The 23,087-nt window shown below is 38.2% G+C and overlaps 1 protein-coding gene across 1 annotated transcript; it reads right to left on the reverse strand.

Annotated features, from left to right (window-relative positions):
- Window positions 1–969: 969 nt before the first annotated feature.
- LOC120084542 lies at window positions 970–1,605 on the reverse strand. The gene has a single exon (XM_039040337.1). The coding sequence runs from the start codon at window positions 1,603–1,605 to the stop codon at window positions 970–972; it is 636 nt and encodes a 211-aa protein (XP_038896265.1).
- Window positions 1,606–23,087: the final 21,482 nt, after the last annotated feature.

Here is a 23,087-nt window from a genome sequence, read left to right on the forward strand (position 1 = left end):
TTCTTCAACCATAAAGTGGCATTTCTCCCAGTTCAGAACAAGATTAGTTTCCACACATCTCTTCTAGAATTTCTCAAGATTAGATAAACAGGAGTCATAATTATTGCCGAAACCGGAAAAATCATCCATAAATACCTTGGCGAGCTCCTCCAAGAAATCTGAAAATATCGCCATCATACATCGTTGGAAAGTACCTGGTGCATTATATAGTCCAAACGGCATGCGACGAAATGCGAATGTGCCAAATGGGCACGTGAATGTTGTCTTATCTTGATCTTCCGGCGCAATTGCAATTTGGTTGTACCTTGAGTAGCCGTCAAGAAAATAGAAGAATTCATTCCCAGCAAGTCGGTCTAACATTTGATCAATAAACGGTAGTGGAAAGTGGTCCTTTTTAGTGGCCAGATTTAATTTGCGATAATTCATACGGATTCTCCACCCCATAGTTGTCCTTGTGGGATTTAATTCATTCTTGTCGTTGGTGACAACTGTCATTCCCCCTTTCTTCGGAACGTACTGCACTGGGCTCACCCAGCTGCTGTCTGATATAGGGTAAATGACGCTTGCATCCAGCCACTTCACTATTTCTTCTTCGCAACCTCCCTCATGGTAGGGTTCTAACGACGTTGTCTCTCTATAAATCCCATTTTCCTTCCTTAAGACGAATCTTGTACATGCAATATGAAGGACTGATCCCCCGAATATGCACCAAGGTCCATCCTACGGCTTTTGCGTTATTTTTCAGGATCTGAATAAGTGCATCCTTCTTTACTTTACTCAGCGAGGCAGATATAATAACCGGTAACGTGTTGTTACCTCCTAAGTAAGCATATTTGAGGTGCACAGGCAACGACTTTAACTCTACACTGGTGGTTCTTCTAAGGATAGCTTAGTGCGTTGCGTTGTTCGTTCAGATAACTTGATCGTCTCAAAATCTGTCTCAATTTGAATTGTGGCGCAATTCTCCTCCTACATTGCACCGATTCCATAATCTTCTTCCTCCAACTCTTCTAGGGGCTCGTGCCAAGGTTCTTCCTGCAATTCCTCAACATATTGACAATTCTTCATATCACTCGGGTATTTCGACACATTGAGAACGTTGAACTTCACTTGCTGATCGTCAACCCTAATAGTAAGTTCTTCTTTCTGTACATCGATCAGTGCCCGCCCTGTTGCAAGAAATGGGTGACCCAAGATGATAGGCACCTCTCTGTCAGCTTTATAATCTAATATGATAAAGTCAACAGGGAAGATAAAGTTATCTACTTGCACGAGTACATCCTCTATTTTTCCCTCGGGATTCGTTATTGATCTATCGGGTAACTGTAATGTAATTGTGGTTGGTTTTGCGTTGCCGATATTTAGCTTCTTGAAGATCGATAAGAGCATTAGGTTTGTACTCGCCCTCAAATCACACAACACATTTCCAACCTTCTTTCTTCCTATTGAGCAGGGTAATGTGAAACTCCTGGGATCTTTCATTTTGGTGGGGATGTTGTTTTGAAACAGCGCACTGCACTCATATGTTAATGCAACTGTTTCATTTTCCCCGATCTTCCTTTTGTTAGCAAGTATATCCTTGAGGAATTTCACATAGCTCGACATTTACTCCAAAGCTTCCATTAAGGGAATATTGATGTGTAGTTGTCGGAGAACATCCAAGAATCTCTTAAATTGCTTACTATCATCTTTCTTCTTCAGCTTGGATGGGAAAGGTGGAGGATCCCGCCGTACTTCCTGTGCAGCTGGCTGTTCATTGAGGTCATATGCTTGTTGTGTTTTAGTAACTGGAGGTTGCGTTGATTTTGAATTTAAGTCTTGCTGAGATTCATCCCTTGTAGATGTACTTACTTTTGAACACGTGATTCCGTCATTAATGGTTGATTGGTCATCGTTGGTGGTTAGTCTACTGGTCTTGTTATTGAATATGGTACAGATGGCATAGGGGCTATTGTCTTGCCACTTCTTAATGTCACTACTTGACATTGCTCTTTACCGCGTGGCCCCTATGCTCCCGAACTGCTGGGCAACGTACCAGGCATTTTATTCTTAAGTTTAACCTGCTCCTCCAGCTCTCTAAGGGAGGAAGCTTGCAATTGCCTTATTGCCTCGCTCTTCTCGATATAATGTTTCAACAACGTTTCCAGAGACGAGGTACTGCAAGAGGTGTCAAAAAAAAAAAAAAAAACGGTTGGTCATAGGGTTTGTATACTTTGAAAATTTCCTGAGCTGTGATCCTGATTAATGAAGACCGGAGGGTTGCCTCGATTCCCCTGATAACTGTTCTGATGATCCATTTGGCTCCCCTAGTTTGTGATTCCCGTCCAACTGAAAGTTGGTGATTCCACCAACCAGAGTTGTGTTGCCGACGGTTCATTTGTAGACAGAGTAATACGGATTGCTGATTCCACGGCAGACTTCCGCTGGATGTCCTTCTCTCACATAGAACGCAATTCATTGCGGCCAACAGTGTGTTAACACATTGTTGCGCTGATTCCACGAGCGAGGTCATTATGGTCATCTGGTCTACCAGGGTGTTCATTGTATAAGTTGACTACAACGGTACTTCCTGCTCTCTCCTTCTCCAAACCTTTTTCCTCAAACTCGTATCACCATTCATCTGAATTTCGCGAAAATGCGATCTCTAAGATGCTCTTTGCTTCCATATATGATTTGTCCATTAATCCTCCTCTGCGGAGGCATTAGCAACTGCTTGCGTTGGTTAAATCCAAGCCATTGTAAAAAGTCTCCATCAAAATGCAATCGGGAATCCCGATATGCGAACAGCTCTTCATAATTTGTTTGAATCGCACCCAGGCGGAACTCCAATACCAGTAATGCTTTACCCCTAGCTGTCCCGCACCGCAAAAATCCCAAATTTGAGATTTTATCTTTCTTTTTACTGGGGGTTATTCAATGGAACTACTATCGAGAATTCTTTTGGACCATTTTTCCTAGTATCATTCCGATGTTCATTGCTATGGCTTGGTGGTGAAATGGTAGACACGCGAAACTCAAAATCTCGTGCTAAAGAGCGTGGAGGTTCGAGTCCTCTTCAAGGTAATAATGTTGAGAATACTCGTTGAATTGGAAGGAATAAGTTCGGCAGCAGATCACAAATCTTGGCGATCTTCTCTATCTAATGAATGAGAGTCCACTTTGAAATCGTCCGCCCTGCACCCAACCCCCGAGTATATGCTTCAACAGGAATTAAACAAGGGTAGATTGATACAATAGAAACCTCTGGTAAAATGCCCACCCATAACCCAGCAGATAAAGTACATTACATAGTCCGTTTTAGGGATTGGCGACTTACCCATTCAGTGACTTTGGTATCCATTAGACAATGGTCGCTTTTCATTCCAATTTTATTTTTTCGTATCCATTCAAAGCTTATAACACTTCTCCTTCCGATCTTCCAGCACCGGGCAGGTGTTAGACTCTATACATCGTGTTACCACTTAGCAGAGTTTTTATGAAGAGAATGAATCTTTTTATCGAAGGATCAGAAAAAATGGGTCCGGACCTCCCCCGGGAATGATTTGGAAGATCCAAAACAAAAAATAGTGGTACCATTGAATTGGAAGGAATAAGTTCGGCAATGGATCACGAAATCTTGGCGATCTCCTCTATCTAATGAATGGGAGTCCGCTTATCACAATAAGTCTTCTGTCCTACTATAGGTGCTGCGACAACCTTTACCAAGTCCGAACGATTCAAAAAACTTGTGCGCATGTATATGTGAGGTTTCTATATCCTATTTATAGCTTCATATTTCTTTGAGAGAGTGGAGATCGGATTTCTCTTCCAACCCCCTTTTTAAAGAACTTGATTTCAATCTCAATAAAGAAATGAAAGCAACAGATATCTTTGTTCACAATAGAAAAACTTTCTTATGATGAATTCGATAATCCTTGGAATTATCTTAATGAACAAAAAAAAAAATCAATTTTTTGTCTATCTTCATCGTTGAACTCCTGTACGTACTAATGGTGTTACAACATGAAATGAGTCTGTAATTACTATGCTTCTTGCCACCTTAACGACAGAAAAAAGGATTGATCAAATTCTATTGAGTCTTACTCATAGTGATCATTTATCAAAGAATGACTCTGGTTATCAAATGATTGAATAACTGGGAGTAGGAAGGGTTGTTGCACAAAATGTACTTCTAAGTAATTACTCCATAGATCGATTGTCATGTCTGAGGATTTTAAGTGGACGATTAAGCAAGCTTCCTTTGTTGATCTCGAGATTTGTCTAACTCTTGTCTTTTTAGAGATCGATTTCTTAAAAAACTTTGAATCGAATTGGAGTGCCTTTCTAATCCTGAGCCGAGGGAATACTACTAAAGATTCGAGCCATAGAATTTCTCAATTCTGACACAAGCTACTTATTAGATCTAATAAGTACATTAGATCTAATAGAATTATTTTGTTGTATCCAGACTAATATCAATCCAACCCATTTCATGAAGAAAATGTGACCAATTAACCAACCAACAAAAATAGTCCTTCAAGATCCATTACGTGTCCAAGGCCTTTTGTTCTTTTTTGAAAGCACTTTTCTTATAATACGATAATAAATAAGTACTCTAAGTTGCAGGGAAGAAGCTAGATCAAGAGTCAGGGAATTCCTGATTGAGCAACCTTTCCATTCCCTTTTCCTTGCCACCATAATGATTCAATTCCCTTAATAGTTAAGGGATCCTTCGGTTTGATTAATATTCCGATCAAAAACTTTATTTCTTAAAAGGATTTAATCCTTTACCTCTCGATGAAAGATTCGAGGAAAAATATTTCTCGTGATTTGTATCCAAAAATCAGATCGAAATTGAAAAAATTGGATCATGAAATTACGAAATATAATTTTCTTGAATTGGATCATGAAATTACGAAACATAATTTTCTTGAATTGGATCATGAAATTATGAAACATAATTTTCTTGAATTGGATCAATACTTCCAATTGAAGGAATAAGGGATCCATGGATAATGGTGGAATTTTTTCTAATCGTAACTAAATCTTCAATTTTTTCTTTGTATAAGGGAGATTGAAGCAAAACAAAATAGCTATTAAACAATGTCTTTGGTTTACTAGAGACGTCGACATCGTTTTTTAGCTCGGCGGAAACAAAATACTTTTCCTAAGGATTATTTTAAATAGAAATAGGGAACAAAATAAATACCTGGAAAGATTGTTATAATCTTCTCTTGTATAGGGATCATCTATAAAGCAGGTCCTTTTGAATGCATTCAGACGGAAAGGCTGACATAGATGTTATGGGTGGCATTTTTTTTTTTGTTTACATCTTATATTTAGGAATTTATCCATCTTCCATAAAGGAGCCGAGTGAAACTTAGAAAAGGATGAAAAAAAATCGAGAGCACTGATTCAAAATTATCTTGATTTATCCCCCCCTCAGGAATTGCCACAACATGGGCGTTCTTCTTAGCAAGAATTATTGCAGTCGGATAATGGCTAGGAGGATTTGAAAGGCATTATGGCACTAAGATTTCCAAGGTTTAGCCAAGGCTTAGCTCAGGACCCCACTACTCGTCGTATTTGCTAACTAGGATCGGAGTGTTCTCCCTACGATACTAAGTCACTTCTACCTCTAAAAGGAAAATTTCATAATCCTTCTGTTTGAAATTCAACACATCCCTCCGTCTCCTTGCGTTGACTGCTAGAGGGAAGAATTTATTCATGAACCTTTCAACCAACTAATCCCATGCATTGATTTCATCTGGCTTCAGTGACTGAGCCCATCTCTTTGCTTCATCTTGCAGTGTACACGGGAAGAGATAAAATCTAAGTTTTTCTAGAGTCACACCAGGTATAGAGAATGGACTGCACATGTCTACAAAGCTCGTCAAATGAGCATGCGGGTCTTCTTCTTGTAAACCTCTAAATTGCCCCGCATTTTGGATCATTTGCAAAATAATCGGCCTCATCTCAAAGCTTGTATTCTTCTCAACATAGGTTTTGAAATTTCAGGCGAAAAGTTATAAAAATTCGGCACCGCATAGTTCCTCATTAGGATGTTGCAGTCGGCAGCAAGAAATACAAGGTCTTGCGCTGGCCAATTTTCCTTTTGATTTCCTTCGGGTGCCTCGTTATGATTAGCCATGTTTTCTTTCCGCTTAATTCGGTCCTGATGTGCTCTTTCACGAAAAATACACCTGATCTCTAGGTCAGCTTAGAATTTTTGGATCACTCCAGTACTCATAAACCGTCAAACTGCTCTTCGCGATAAATAGTCAGTACAAAGAGATCTATCCTGCAAAATATCACAAACGTACTCAACACTAACCATTACCAGTCCCCGACAACGATGCCATAAAACTTGTAACACTGGAAAATATTGTATTTCTTATTACTTACAGCATGCGAACAAATATGAATATGGATGATTGAACAACAAGCTCATGTTGCCATAAACTTGATGACATAAAGATGGAAATGGAGTGTATGCTGTGTTATGCATTACTACTTCTAAATATATACGTTGTCAACTATATGCTTGTAGTATGCTATGGAATAATGCGTTGTCACAAGTTTCCTTGCGCTGAAACCAAGTATAATTCCAACGCAAGTTTCTCAGAGTAATCTGAGGTCTAACATAGGGATTGTTTTCTTTAATGTGTTACTTTCGTGATATATGCAACCGGTTTTACAATTAATAAAAGATTTGGTTTGTACATGAATTTAAATTGCGATAAAAATAAATTGTGTTGATAAAATAAATATGCGATAAAAGTAAAGTCCTAAACTATTATGATACAAGATACAAGATTCATGATACATGATACTGAGTTCGAGACTGACTGTGAAGTTATACAAAGGATCGTGGCATGTGATGGCAAGTCTTTATGTATGAATCAAAAATAGAAAGAATAATTAGTAAGAACATCGCAAGTTTGTTAATTGCGTTAAAGATGTAACTAAGGTTCCGCTTTCCCTGGATGTACAGCTCTCGGTGATCGGCCGCGTTCCCATATCTCTATGGTGAAACAAGGATGAACGTGATGAATGCAAGGTTGCTTCCATCTCTGGAAGTACTTTTTGCTTTAGTTAACACATTCTTCCAAACCTCTCTCGATAGGCGGAATGACATATTCACTTCTGTTCTCACAGGTAAAGACGTCGTCTAGCATGCTTTAGCAAACAAAATTAATTCCCTAACACATATTAATTTACTTACTTAATTCTTATTAATTACCCTGGGAATTAAGAAAACATCATGGAGAAAGTGAATCATAGATGAACGGAAATAGACAGAGAGATGATGATGGAAATGATCATAACAATTAATACTAAGATCAAGCATCTGATACATGGTGTGAATGATAGAGTAAAGAAGATGAGTACAAGTGATGAAAACAGAATAGAAACAAATACAGAGGAGTGTAACATCTTGAAACAAATCTGGATGGAGGTTTTGCTTGCCGGCATAGGAATGGATGAAGAGAAGAGCTTCCCTCTCAGGCTTGCTCGTCTGGTAGAAGTGACCTTTGTATAGAGCTTCAACGGCGGGGATTGAAAGGATTCTTTGCTCAAAGACTCACCTCTCGGCCTTGTCTCTTGATTCTTCCTGGATCTACTCTGATTAATCGCTCAACCAGTCTCTCTCTCCAATCAGTATTCAAGTCTCCCTTATCAAGTATATACAAGTATCAATTCTCTCGTATCCAGTATATCTCTTCAATGGAATTGTGGTAGCTATTTATAAGCGAAGCTTTGACTCTTTACATTGTGGTCCCCACTTTATTGTTAAGGTGGTTCCTGAAATGGTGGAGTGAATATTCCTTCTGTTACGTAATCAATCCCGTCAGTAATGCACAACAGTCAACTGTACACGTGTCAGAATCCTCCGCAATTGCGTTGCTCTTTACATCTTTGATCGTTTGCCCGCATGCGGTGTTTTTTTTTATTACCACATGCGGTTGAAGTTGCGTTGATCGCAAAGCTCTTGATCGATTGTCGCATGCGCCGTCATTGCGTTGATCATCTCTTCATTATTGATTGACTGGCGCAATGCGACGTAGATGCGTTGTTCAGTTTATCTTTGAGCCATGAACACATGCGTTGACTTGATTTCCTGCAAAACAGACTTGAAACATTCTTTTCTACCATCGCAATAGCATCAGTGGGTGTATTGACAACAATTTATAATTCTCGCATTTCATAGCCAATTTCCATACTATCGATGCAACTTTTCTTCTTTTTGGCTGCAATATCTAAATAAAACAGTATAAATAAATTGTATTTCTACAAGTTATCACATTTGCTCAATCTAGTAAACTAAGATCCGTGGTTATTTTATGTAACTTAAGCATGTATGTGGAGACATAAAAGTGGATCATGCCTTAAGTAATAACCTAAATGGTCTGTAGTATAAGAATAAAAGAGGGATACCTTATCCTGGTGACATAACGGTTATGACCCGCTTTGTAGATGTTACAATTGTTGTAAAGTACTACAAATGATCTGATCCTGACCATTTATGTGGAGACATGCGAGCGGGGTATCCTATATAAAGAGTTTGTATAAGACCAAACCACAAGATGATTAGTCTCTTTATATAACGTCGTTGATAATTGAGACTTACATTTCACTAAGATGACCATAAGTGACATGACCTTAATCCTAAGTGAGTTGGGAACTCCTGCTCATGAGGGTGTTCCTTTGATTTGTATGGGTGAGAGTGACCAAATTACCAACTCAACAAGGCTATCATTTTGGGGATTTTTCTGATAGGGGAGTTGGGAACTCATCTACACAAGACGGAATTCACTCCTTCCCCGAAGTAGGGGTAAGTAGATAAATTGCTCCCTTAATAGCTGATTCCAGGTCTTGAACATAGTGGCCACACCCTCTCTTTGGAAGAGAGGACTTAGTCATAATAGGACTATGACTTATTGTTCGTTAAAGGAATCAGTGGTACCTAAGAAGTTATATATAACTACAGGAGCAAAATGGTAAATTAGTCAAGCTGTACTTACGAGCGATTTGTGAAGGGTCATCGCACTGTTGACTGGTTATATCCAATGGACACAGAAATATATTTATAGTGCGAAGAGTTCAACTGTCGGTCTTTAATGGAGTGGCCAACAGTTAACGGATGATGGATCTCGTGATTAAAGAGTTTAGTCAATTATTCACATACTATTGAAGCTTCAAACTACAGGTTCATAAGATCCCCTTGGTAGCTCAATGGGTTCAAGTTGAGAATAAGATTTTGGGTTAATTTGAAGTGTTCAAATTAACAAGATAAAATTTAATTATATATGATATAATTAAATTAATTCAATTATATGTGATATAATTGATGTGACGTATTAGATACATTAATTGGAGGAATTAATATAAATATGATTTATATTAAATACCATAATATAAAAAAGAACTATGGTTTATATGTTTCATATGATGAAATATTAAAACTATAGGTTATAAATATAATATGATAAGTTGGTTATCATATTTATTTATAATATATTAATTGTATGATAATTTTCCTTTTTCTTTAAAAATCGAATTGAGTGGGAGGTTTTTAAAACGGTTATGGTAACTATGTGATAAAAGAAAAATGGTTTTCCAAAAAAAATCAGATGGATAATTCATTCAGATTGATCTCACAGAAAAGCTAAAGCGTTTTACTAAACAATAGCATATAGAGACTAAACGATCGAGTTCCGAGTTTACTATACGATAGTTACTTGTTACTCGTTGCTACATGATCGAGTAGCAAAGTCATACAATAGGCTTCTTTTTACTAAACGATCGAGTATCTATTCTATACGATAGACTTCATAAATCTCCCACTTACTCAATCGTCTACTCGATCGTCTACCTCCTCCTTTCCTTTATCCAAAGTCACACAGAGCCCACAACTCTTGAATTTTCACCCCAAGAATACCAAGATAACTCTTGTGGTGGTGTTCTAGTTCCGTTCAAGGTTAGAGGATTGAGTTGGTCTCGATAGTGATTGAGGATTCTTTGATTCGTGTTGTTGGCTGTACTGATCGTTGCATTCGAGTACTTTTGTGGATGCGTTAGAGATTGATCGAAGGATACTTGAACAAATAGTTCTTCAAAGGTTTGCATACTCTATCCCTTTTTCATCATTTATAAGAAGTATGTTGTAATTTATAGTATATGCATAATCGTTTTTGTTTAGACTGTAATTGTTTGTGTTCTTTCTCAATGGGATTTGGAATGATCTTCTTCCGCTCACTGGATCTCGATGTTTAGATTTCCTTCACTTGGAATACAAATTGTTTGAAATCGCAATAATAGAACGCTAGCACTATCTCAAACATCTTATATTGACAAAATGTTGTCAAGATATGATATGAAAATTTTCAAAAAGGATATGCTGCCTTTTAGATACGAAATTCATTTGTCTAAGGAACGGTGTCCTAAGACACCTCAAAAAGTTGAGGGAATGAAAAGAATTACTTATGCATCAGCAGTCGGGAGCTTGATGTATGCTATGTTGTGTACATGTCCAGACATATGCTTTGGAGTCAAAATAGTCAACAGGTTTCAGTCCAACCCTAGAAACAGCCATTGGACTACTGTTAAGAACAACCTCAAGTATCTTCAGAGAACGATGGAGTATATGCTCGTGTCTGGTCCTAAGGATTTGATCCTTACGGGATACATTGATTCTTATTTTCAGGTCGATGTAGATTCTACAAAATCTACTATGGGACCAGTATTTACTCTAAATGGAGGAGCTATCGTGTGGAGGAGCATCAAGTAGAGTTGCATTGCTGACTCTACTATGGAAGCTGAATACATAGCTGCATGTGAAGAAACTAAAGAAGTAGTATGGCTCAGAAAATTCCTGACTGATTTAAAAGTGGTTCCAGATATGCATCTACCGATCACCCTGTATTGTGATAACAGTGGAGCAGTTGCCAACTCAAAGGAACCTAGAAGCCATAAACCAGAAAACACATCGAGCAAAAGTACCATCTCATCAGAGAGATAGTAAACCGAGGAGACGTGATAGTCATGAAAATAGCCTCTGAAGATAATCTTGTTAATCCATTTATGAAGGCCCTCATGACTAAAGTGTTTGAGGGTCACCTGGTCGGACTTGGACTATGAGCTTCATAAATCTAGGGCAAGTGGGAGAATGTCAAGGGAATTTAGACGTTCTAGTTTATTGTATTTTCTCTCTCTCTTTCTCAACATTGTATATTTGTAAATATTTGTAACTCATTGGAGTTTTGGTCCAAGTGGAAGTTTGTTGGGAATGTCCTAACTCGCAGTTCATAATTTTTAAATATATTCTATTTTGCAATAAAAGTATTATTGAGACTTCATTCAATAAAGTTGTTATTGAAATTGCCTTCTGTTATAAAATCTAATAAACAAACCCACAACTATAGTATGAATACTTAAACTTTATGTAGACATGAAAGAGGATCAAGTTTTAGTATATACCTAAAAAGGTCCATAAGTATATGGATAAGGTTGGGCACCTCATCTTGGGGACATTATGGATGCAATCCACTTTGTATATTGATACAAACGATGTGATCCCAAAATCGTTCATGTGGAGACATGCGAGTGGAGACATCCTATGCAAAAGACGTTTGCATAAGACCAGACCACGAAGTAGTCACTTTTTTTATAATAACCGTTTACTGTTAAAACTGACTATTTCAAATCAATGAACTAAGGTAACCCGAATTAATCTTGAGCTAACTATGAACTCATGTTTATTTGGGATTATCCTTTGATCTGCATAGGTGAGCGTGGTTCAACATCACCACTCAATAAGCCTCCCATTTTGGGGATCAAACCGTATAGATAACTGGAGACATAGTCCTGCAAGAAGAAATTCACTCCTACCCGTCTTAGGGTTAGCAGATAAGTTGTTCCCTTATGTACTGGTTCCTAGACTTGAACAAAGAAGCCCCACTCTCTCATGACAGAGAGGGATGTGGTTTATTAGTTGGACTATAAACCAATTGTTTAATAGAGGATCAATGGAGACTTAAGGAGCAGGATGTATTTACATGGGTAGAACAGTAATTTTGACCTAGTTGTAAATATGAAAGATCTATGAAGGATCGACTTACTGATTATGGTTAAATCAAATGGATATAAATATATCTACAGTGAGGAGAGTGCAAGTACTGAGTTATAGTTGTATGTCTCGGTAGTTAACGATTGATTAATTCAGCTTAAAGAGTTTAGCCAATTAATCTTCTATTGGAACTCGTGATTTTTAGGTCCATAAGGCCTCTCTACTAGCTCGTAAAAGATTAAATCTTGGATTATATTGAGTGAATTTGAAATGTTCAAATTAAATTTAGGGTTTGGATAATTATATTCATGTAATTAACGTTTAAATTTATTGAAATTAAACGTATTTGGAGAGTTCAATATATTTAAATAATGATTTAAATATTGATGACATGAATAGAGATTCATATTTGAACTAGGTGTTTTATTAATTTAATTTGTTTAATTAATTATTTAAATTAAATTAATTTCAAATTGTAAATTCAATTCCAGAAATTGAATTTGTGTTTAATTTAATTAAATGAAATTTGAAATTTTGATTAAATAGTGGATTTGTCCCAAATTTTTAGTTTTGAGTGGATTTTTCCATAAACTAACACCTAGCCCACTTTGTTAGTGCCTTTTGATGTGCAATTGGCTCATTAATTAAGTGCTTGCATGTTTAAGTTGAATAAATACTTCTGACTTGATCAGAATTAAGGGAATGCAACTGATTTTGAAGAAAAATTCTGCTGAAGAGTTCCACCAAACCACTTTCCAAACCACTTTAAATTCCCTTTCAGTTAAGAGTTCCACCACTCAATCCAAGACTGTGATTAGTAGAGAAGACACTCTAGTGGTCTACTGAAGAGATTGAAGGTCAATTTCATATAGCTTGCAAGGATTAAGTGAAAATCTACAAAGGTAGAAAAACTGAAACCCTATTATTTTGAAACTATGAGTTTGCATGCTTGTTATTTAAATTAATGTAATTAGAGTGCTTAATAATTTTGTTAGATTCCATGTTTTGCATGTTTACTTTATCAATGCTAGTGCCTATGTCACAAAGTGCATGCCCTACATCAATTCCCTTAATTGAACAAGAGATGGTAAAACTGCCAGGATCTGCTAATTTTTCTAGAAGATTTCTCTTAAACAACACATTGTATTCCTAGGTTTATGCCATGATTTTAAACTCATTAATCCTTCTTTACTTTGATAGAATATCTTTCAGAAACTTAACATAACTTGGCATCTGTTTCAATGCCTCAACTAGTGGAATATTGATGTGTAACTGTTTGAGAATGTGCAGGAAACACTTGAATCGCTTTTCATCATTTTTCTTATGCAAGCATCGAGGGAACGATGTAGTTGGACACATGTCAAGTGTTCCCTTTGCGTTGGAGGTGCTCATTGGAGAATGGTTTGTAGAGTTAGGTACTTTCCCTTCTCCAGTTTGTTTAGATGTGTTGGTCATCAGAGATGGTTGTTCATGTGTGATTGAAGGCAATCTTCTCTGGGTTTTCTCTTCTCATCAACTAGAGGTCTCTCGCTTTGCAGTGTCACAGCTTGACACTGCTCTTTGTCATTGTTGTTGTGTCTTGGGGCCTCAGTATTACTTGGCAGGGTGACATGTAGCCTGTTCTTCAGCTTGTTAGCAATATGCCCTACTTGCATCTCCAAATTTCTAATTGACGACGCCTGACTTTTCAACATTACGTTGTTCTGAACGATGTATTCTTTCAACAAAACTTCACGCGGAGATGAGGAACTCGACATGTTGGTACCTTTATTGTGAGATGGTTGAAGTTGTTATTGTTGTTGTACATGCTATAATCTAGGTGGGTGACCCTGCCTGTGCTGTTGCGACATACTAGACTGATCTTGGTTTTGTTGTTGACCTCCCCAAGAGAAGTTAAGATGGTTTCTCCATCTTAGGTTGTATGTGTTAGAGAATGAGTTACTTTTCACAAAGCAAACTGTTTGTGGATTTTGTGGACAGACATAAAAGGAATGTGGCTCTTTGCAACCTACATAACTAATCATGGGTTGCCCTTACACATCGATTTGATGAACATTCTACGTTTGAGCTACGTTTTCGTGGTTAAATTATTTAGCATGTTTGCCATGGTGGTCAATTGCCTTGCTAGGTTGGTTGTTATGTCATTGTTTATCATTCCTGGCTTTTGACTTTATCTTTCGATTGCGACTCATCTGCCTATTCCATGTTGTGTTTGGCTATGCGATCTAGAATTAAGACCTCATCATGATGCCTCCTGTGGCAGCTGAATCTGCTGCCATTTGGGAAGGTTTATTCAGGCCAATGTAGAATGTCTCTATTTGAACTGTGAGAGGTAGCCCATGGTTTGGACAATTTTTTACTAACCCTTTAGACCTCTCTCACACATCACTTAAAGTTTCAAAATCTCCTTGTTCAAAGTTCATGATTTTTCTTCGTCTCCTTATATTGACAGTTGGAGGCAAATACTTTTGCATAAATTTTTCTATTAACTTCTCCCAGGTAGTCACCTTGCCGAGTTCAAAAGAGCTCATCTATTGCTTAGTATCATCCCTTAGAGAATAAGGAAACAGAGATAGTCTTATTGCTTCAGGTGTGATTCCAGGAATCATAAAATGAGAATAAGTGTTTTAAGTGTGGTGGGGGTCTTCTCTACGAGTTCCACCAAACTGCCCTACAGTTTGCAACGTTTGTAACATTAAAGATTTCATTTCAAATCTAGTCCCATCGGGAGTTAGATATATGATCCTAGACACAAAGTCATATAAAATTGGTGAAACATATTCACGTATTGGTCATATGCTATTATTCTCCCTTAGAATGGGATTATTGACAACATTTTCCAACTGTTGAGCCAAGTTTTGGTTGTTCTGATTGTCAGCCATTCGTCTTCGCCTTTGCCTCTATCTTTGTTAACTTTAATTCTTTGACAAAAGGTCCTTTCAATCTCCATGTCGTATTTGGGCTCATAAGTGTCTTCTATGCTCATAAAACATTTACAAGCTTAGGCTCAACTCATAATACTCAGATGATTGAAAGTCATGCAAGAAAAATTCAATAAACCAAATCAAGATTAATTACGTTGCCTAAATACCCGATAACGACACCAAGAACTTGTAAAGGAAAATCAGTTTCCACTTAATGTTCGTGCACCAATTTATCTTGGTTGAGTATAAGTTTTCATGTGATGGACTGATGACATGCAGAAATGCATGTCATCTTAGGCCTTTTACTTAGAATTATGAAGGTTGTTAGGCAGAAATTGCGTCGATCATGATAGGAATTCACGAGAATATGAGTTTGCGACGATCAGCATGTCGAATCTCAGCTAACCCATTACTTTGCATTAATTATGCGTTCAATGTTCTATTTTTGTAGCCAATGCAGGAAATGAACGCAAACGCGGAAACCAGACCATCGCATAGACGACCGCATGTGAAGAAACACTCCATCACAAAGCCGAATGCGTCGATCAACACATGAATGTTGCGATAATCAGCCGCATGCGTCCATCGCATGGGAGTTGCGCTCGTTAAGTGATTGCGGTCATCATGTAGAGTTGCAGTGTTAAACGAATGCGGCCATTGAATGATTGCGGCTACGTGATAATGAATTCTAATGGGATCAACGCAAGGTAGGTGGAATGAATGCATCAACGCATCTACCTTGAGAAAATCCAAAGCTGATGCTGACATTTCACCTACCGCGCCGTTGGTGGCAGATGTTCAGAAAGGACTGACGTGCCGAACGCCAGACTCAAAGTAATCCATAATGTTGACGGCGATCCAAACTCTATAAATAAAAGTCGATGAGCAAAATTCTAAATCATCAGGAGATTATCCCTCAACCGGGGATTTTCCCCGTGATCCAGACAAAATGCGTGAGAAGACGCTTGAGAGTTCTTCACCTCCTTCATTCATTCCGAGTGACGACTGAAGCCTTCGACTGGAGCTAGATTTCGAGAGAGTCAATTCCTCTACCCATCCATGACACCACCGATAGCCTTGATGCACATCCGCTCCAACCGGTCATTTCTTTTTCCTTTCTTTTCCTATATTGTATTGTATGACATTTTGAATTAAGAAATTAATACAATGTGTTTTCAATGCATTTCTCTGTTCTTTCGACTTCATCTCCATATTCTTGCTTAGCATCTTTACTTTCATTGCAATACTTAGTCAGATTGCTTACGTATTGCATACTTAGTCATGTGGATTAAGGATATGAAGTATGTAGTAACCTACCGAGAGGTATGCGTTGCGTGAGTGTGTGAGTAACCTTATTTTCTTAGTGTGAAGCTGCGGCAACGCCTGTCTATAGGCTAATGCAATGCTTGTCTATGAGTAAAGTCAGCAACAACCAACTGCCCGGAAGGGTAAGTGGTTGGTCGCATTAAGCACTGTATGCGTTGTTCACTAGGGATAGTAACAACCTTGCGTCAACCAAGTTCATGTGGTTACCTTGTCCTATGAGCGCATCATTCATCATTTAGGCATACTTGAGAGAGTAGTCTAAAACCCAAATCTAAGACTCGAGAGAGCGGATTGGAACACATAGGCAAGAATGGGGATCTTAGAGATAAGCTCTGTTTGTCAACACTACATCGCATGCACCCTAGGAATATGAATGATATTATATGGTCGCATATTTGTGTGGATGTCATTTTGTCATCGCATAAATATGAATAGAGGCTTATGTGTTGGCCCTGTAGACTTAGCACATATATTGCATGTGTTTTAGCATTAGAAGCTGTAGCATTCGCATCGAGAGATGGTGTACTATTGTATGTAATTGCATGATCGCATGGCTTGCGTTGACTAGGGTTGCCCTTGCGATCACTCTTAAGTTTTGCAATGAAAACATCTTTGCATTTTATCTATTTTCCTATTCATTTATTTCATGTCAAGGTTTGTCGCATCTCTACCTTTCATGCATATTCTCATTGCATTGTTTGTTAGATAGGAGTAGGAGTAGGATTAACTTAGCAATATCCCCTCTATTCTTTTATTCAAACCACCGCATACATATAGCTACAAGTCCCTGTGTTCGACCTCGGATTACCCGAGAAACTTGCGTTCGCGTTATATTTGGCGTGAGCGCAAGAAAACTTATGATAGAACGCATGGTCATCGCATACGTTTGTTGGCGCATTTTCATTCCAACGCATGACCATCGATGCATGACTAACAACGCATATCTTAAGAACATGCATCGCATACCGCATCCATGGCATTTTGGTTGTCGAGTAAAATTGACTTCCAATTTTCGTGCATGAAGTTTTTGACGTCGTTGCTAGGGACTTGGCAACGAAATGCTTGTTAAGTTTTGTGTCTCTGCAAGCAAACTTTTTATCTTGGGTGTATTGTAGCTTGTGCGACCAGGTTGCAAACAATATTGAAGTGTAAGCAATGCGCTGAAAGCCAATGTTTACCCCAAGGTAGAAGGGCAATCAGTCGCAAAAAAGCCGAAGGCAGTTCTAAGCATATGACGGCCGCATGCGCCCAACAATTGCCGGAAGTTCCAATGGTCAAGGCAACTTGACCCAAGCAGTTGAGAACCATCTCCTGCATGGAAGACTCCTTGTGGTGACAACACTTTTATTTTTCCAGGGACGTCTTCTACTCTATCTTTACATTACTTTCTCAGTATAGGTTAAGTTTATTTTATTTTTATTGTTATTTTGAATATATGGTTGCTTCCTTAGTTTTGGTACGTTTGCTTCTGTAGGTGCAACAATAAGTCGCCTCGGTAGTTCAATGGAAGAATTCCTTTCACCCTTCAACGCAAGGCTTCAATCACGTGGATTCCAACACATGAGGGCATGTATTGTTCTGCCTAAGGTCTTTTCTTGTTATCTTGTATGCCTTATCCTTTTAAAATTTTCTTTTTCCCGATTGCGTTGTTTTGCGATGTTTCTATGATGGTACGTATAATTCACTGCATTTTCTAACTAATCAACGCAAGACATTCTTTACTTTTATTAGCTTCTTCAAAATTTAAAAGTCTTTAAGTTTTATTTTGCGCAAACCTATGTTCAAACATTTATTATCGCATTCTTGTAATTTTGTTTTTAGCTTTGTGGTGAGAACGCTGCCAACCTCTAAGTTTGTGGGTGGCAGCAGTCTCAGAGAATTGCATTCATTATATTGCGATCATTTGAAGAAAAAAAAAAGTTGAAGTGAGATTTTGGGAATAATAACTCCACTGTCAACGCAATGGGAAAACCCATGTTGATAAGAGTTAAGTTGTGAAAGACATTTGCTCGAAGTTGGATGTTCGCATGACACACGTGGGGGCAAGCCAAAACGAAGGCAAGTCGCCAGGATCAACGCATTAGCGCAACTCCTCTGTTCTGGCTGCAAGCCAAAACAACGAGACAAGAGTTGAGTTGAATATGGAATGCAACCGAAGTTGGATGCCTGCATGACACATGTGGGGGTAAGCCAAAACGAAGGGCGTAACCAGGTTCAACGCCGCATCTAAATAAGTCATACAAAGTTTTAAAGTATTTTTGAATGAACGCATTTCTCAAAGTTAAACACAAATTGCGGTGAATGAATAAAAAATTTTGGCAAAGGCCTGCCGGATCTAAACTTAGACAAGATCTTTTTGAAGAATGAGCCAAAGTGGAGGAGAGCATTGCGGTGATGGTCAAAGGCGTGTGTGAATTATATTCTGAGAAGCTGATCATTGCAAAGGAAAGCATGAAGATGAGTTAGAATTCTTTGAGTATAACGCATGCTTGAGGACAAGCATGATTTTAAGTTTAGGGGTGTGATAACATACAGAAATGTATGTCATCTTAGACCCTTTTACTTAGAATTATAAAGGTTGTTAGGCAGAAATTGCGTCGATCATGATAGGAATTCACGAGAATATGAGTTTTGCGCCGATCAGCATGTCAAAATCTCAACTAACCCATTACTTTGTGTTAATTATGTGTTCAATGTTCTATTTTTGTAGCTAATGCAGGAAATGAACACGAACACAGAAACCGGACCATCGCATAGACGATTGCATGCAAAGAAACACTCCATCGGAAAGTCGAACGTGTCGATCAACGTATAGATATTTCAGTAATCAATCGTATGCGTTTCATCGCATGGGAGTTGCGCTCGTCAAGTGATTGCGGTCATTCATGTAGAGTTGCGGTGTTAAGCGAATGCGGCCATTGAATGATTGCGACTATGGCGACAATGCAATTCTAATGGGATCAACGCAAGGTAGGTGGAATGAACGCATCGACGCATCTACCTCGAGAAAATCCAAAGCTGATGCTGACATTTCACCTACCGTGTCGTTGGTGGCAGAGGTTCAGAAAGGACTGACGCACCGAACGTCAGACTCAGAGCAGTCTAATTAATGCTGACGGCGATCCAAACTTTATAAATAGAAGTCGATGAGCAAAATTCCAAATCATTCGGAGATTATCCCTCAACCGGGGATTTTCCCCGTGATCCAGACAAAATGCGTGAGAAGACGCTTGAGAGTTCTTCACCTCCTTCGTCCATTCCGAGTGATGACTAGAGCCTTTGACCGGAGCTAGATCTCGAGAGAGTCATTCCTCCGCTCATCCATGGCACCACCGACAGCCTTGACGCACATCCGCTGGAAGCAAAGTTTTGCTTCCAACCGGTCATTTCTTTTTCCTTTCTTTTCCTATATTGTATTGTATGACATTTTGAATTAAGAAATTAATACAATGTGTTTTCAATGCATTTCTCTGTTCTTTCGACTCCATCTCCATATTCTTGCTTAGCATCTTTACTTTCATTGCAATACTTGGTGAGATTGCTTAGGTATTGCATACTTAGTCATGTGGATTAAGGATATGAAGCATGTAGCAACCTACCGAGAGGTATGCGTTGTGTGAGTGTGTGAGTAACCTTATTTGCTTAGTGTGAAGCTGCGGCAATGCCTGTCTATAGGCTAATGCAATGTTTGTCTATGAGTAAAGTCAGCAACAACAAACTACCTGGGAGGGTAAGTGGTTGGTCGCATTAAGCAATGTATGCATTGTTCACTAGGGATAGTAACAACCTTGCGTCAACCAAGTTCATGTGGTTACCTTGTCCTATGAGCACATCATTCATCATTTAGGCATACTTGAGAGAGTAGTCTAAAACCCAAATCTAAGACTCGAGAGAGCGGATTGGAATGCATAGGTAAGAATGGGGATCTTAGAGATAAGCTCTGTTTGTCAACACTGCATCACATGCACCCTAGGAATAGGAATGATATTATGTGGTCGCATATTTGTGTGGATGTCATTTTGTCATCGCATAAATAGGAATAGAGGCTTATGTGTAGGCCCTGTAGACTTAGCACATATATTGCATGCGTTCTAGCATGAGAAGTCGTAGCATTCGCACCGAGAGGTGGTGTACTATTGTATATGGGTTGCATGATCGCATGGCTTGCGTTGACTAGGGTTGCCCTTGCAATCACTCTTAAGTTTTGCAATGAAAACATCTTTGCATTTTATCTATTTTCCCATTCATTTATTTCATGTCAAGGTTTGTCGCATCTCTACCTTTCATGCATATTCTCATTGCATTGTCTGTTGATAGGAGTAGGAGTAGGATTAACTTAGCAATATCCCCTCTGTTCTTTTATTCAAACCGCCGCATGCACATCACCGCATATATATAGCTACAAGTCCTTGTGTTCGACCTCGAATTACCCGAGAAACTTGCGTTTGCGTTATACTTGGTGTGAGCGCAAGAAAACTTATGACAGGACGTATGGTCATCGCATACGTCTGTTGGCGCATTTTCATTCCAACACATGACCATCGATGCATGACTAACAACACATATCTTAAGAACATGCATCGTATACCCGTCCACGGGATTTTGGTTGTCGAGTAAAATTGACTTCCAATTTCCATGCATCATGGACCCAAGTATAAATCCAATGCAAATTTCTTAGTAAGTCCAGGGTCGAACGCAAGAGATTTAGTAGTAACTAATGTGAGATGGCCAAATGAACTTCTCGCAATTGTATTCTAATTAAAAGAAGATGAGGTGTAACTACACTAACTCAGACTTATGAGAAATAAAAGACTGGAATGATGAATGCATTGATGGAATAATGCATGCATTGTAATAATGAGCGTTGATTCCTTAACTTCAACTAACAAGCCCTTGTAAAAGTAGTGGATTAGAACAAGGTTGGGATGATTATCAACTAACCCTTATTCATGTATGATGCATTCATGTTTTTTTATTACTTAATTTATTTTCAGCATCTCTCGATGTTGTAGCCACATATGTCTTATCTCTAAGACGCATGCATACTAGTAACATTTCCAAATGGACAACATGGTTAACTTTATCTCTAGAGTTACCCGTTACCCTTATTTAATGATTTCCACAGTCACTTACTTTCTCAAGCAGTTAATTATTTCTACTTAAATTAGGTGATCGGTTAGATTCAAGCAACAAAAACTAAACACTAATTAAGCAAGCTAAACCTCATACACATGCACTTAGGATATTAGCCTTTGTTTCACCCCAACCCATGATGGATTTAGTTACTCATGATTGATGAAAGCATGAAAAAAGATGAAAAGATAGATGAAATCATGATTGAATCAATAGATGAAGTTTTCTTTACAAAATTCTACTTGAATCAAGTTAATAATGGAAAAAGATAAATGTGGGTAATGAGGAAGAGTCGAGCCATAGGGCTCAATATCTTGTTCCATTTGGTTTGTTTTGGTGCTTGTTGTTAGTGATTGAGGTGGAGATGTGCTAGATGTCGTCTCTCTTGAGCTATCTCTAGCGACCCTACTTTGATCAATGGTGGCAATGGTGATCATCAGTCTCCTTCTTTCTTGCAGAAAGCTGAGGGACTAAGTATGTATAAAATCTCTAAGTGTGTAAAAAAATGAAGGTGTTTAACCGCTTTGTTTGTCAGCAACTTCTCCTTATATAGGCACTTGGCTGGCAACTTGTGACATGACAACATTAAATTCCATATCTTGCTTTAGCCTCCTCTGCTTTGGTTCAGATGCCGCTCTTCACATCCGTCATACTTGCAACTTGTGATTTGACAGTTAATGCACGAGCGAAATGTATTTATCCCTCGTTGGAGTGTGTTTGTCGCATGAGCCATGCGTTTGCTTTTTTGCAATACTTGGTGAATTTTCCTTTAATTCCTGCATTTCAAGATGTTAGTGGTGGAATTTAATTCAAAGGAATAATTTTGTATGTATTGATTGTATATATATGTAATTTCACATACTTTTAATAATGATTACATTTCTCATCATTTAACCCTAATTATTCCAATTTAAGAGGACAATAACTTGTATTTCTACAAGTTATCAGTGACAGACCACCTTTCGGTGACTTTTATCCTAACTCACCAAAGCATCATTGTAAAATTAGATGTAAAATGAGATTCATTAAAATTTTGCTAAACTTGATTCGATTTATAAGATGCTAAAATCTAATGTAGATCAATTTGTTTTATTTCGACAATATGTCAAGTTCAGTTCTTTCAACGTTAACCTCTATAAATTTGACCAAAGCTAATTATAAAACATGAAAAAAAATATGTTTGAAACTATTTTCATGGTTGACGACCTAAATTTTGTCTTGATTGAGGAATGTCCTCCAGTCCCAAACCCTAATGCACACAAAAGGTTCGTGATGCATCTGAAAGTTGGACAAAGTCCAATACTAAGGCTCGAGTTTACATTTTGGCGAGCATTCCCGACGTCTTAGCCAAAAAATATGGGAGCATGGTCACTGCACTTCAAATCACGCAATCATTGCAATAATTGTTCAATTGAGAGTTCTTACAATTAAAGCAGGATGAAGTTGATTTTGACAAAACCAGTAATGTCAACTCTCTAAATGAACTCTAGTCCATATTGAATGTCAAGGGATTAATAGGGGAGGCAAATGTTGCCAACTCTAGTGAAGTTTATCAAAGTGGTTCGACTTCTGAGATAAAACTTGGAGTTTATGGTAAGGGGTTGAGGGATTTATTGAACAAGGTCAAGAGCAAAAGGTTTGCAGGCTTAATTGAT

Source organism: Benincasa hispida, chromosome 9 (assembly GCF_009727055.1).
Source record: "Benincasa hispida cultivar B227 chromosome 9, ASM972705v1, whole genome shotgun sequence".
Lineage (NCBI taxonomy): Eukaryota > Viridiplantae > Streptophyta > Magnoliopsida > Cucurbitales > Cucurbitaceae > Benincasa > Benincasa hispida.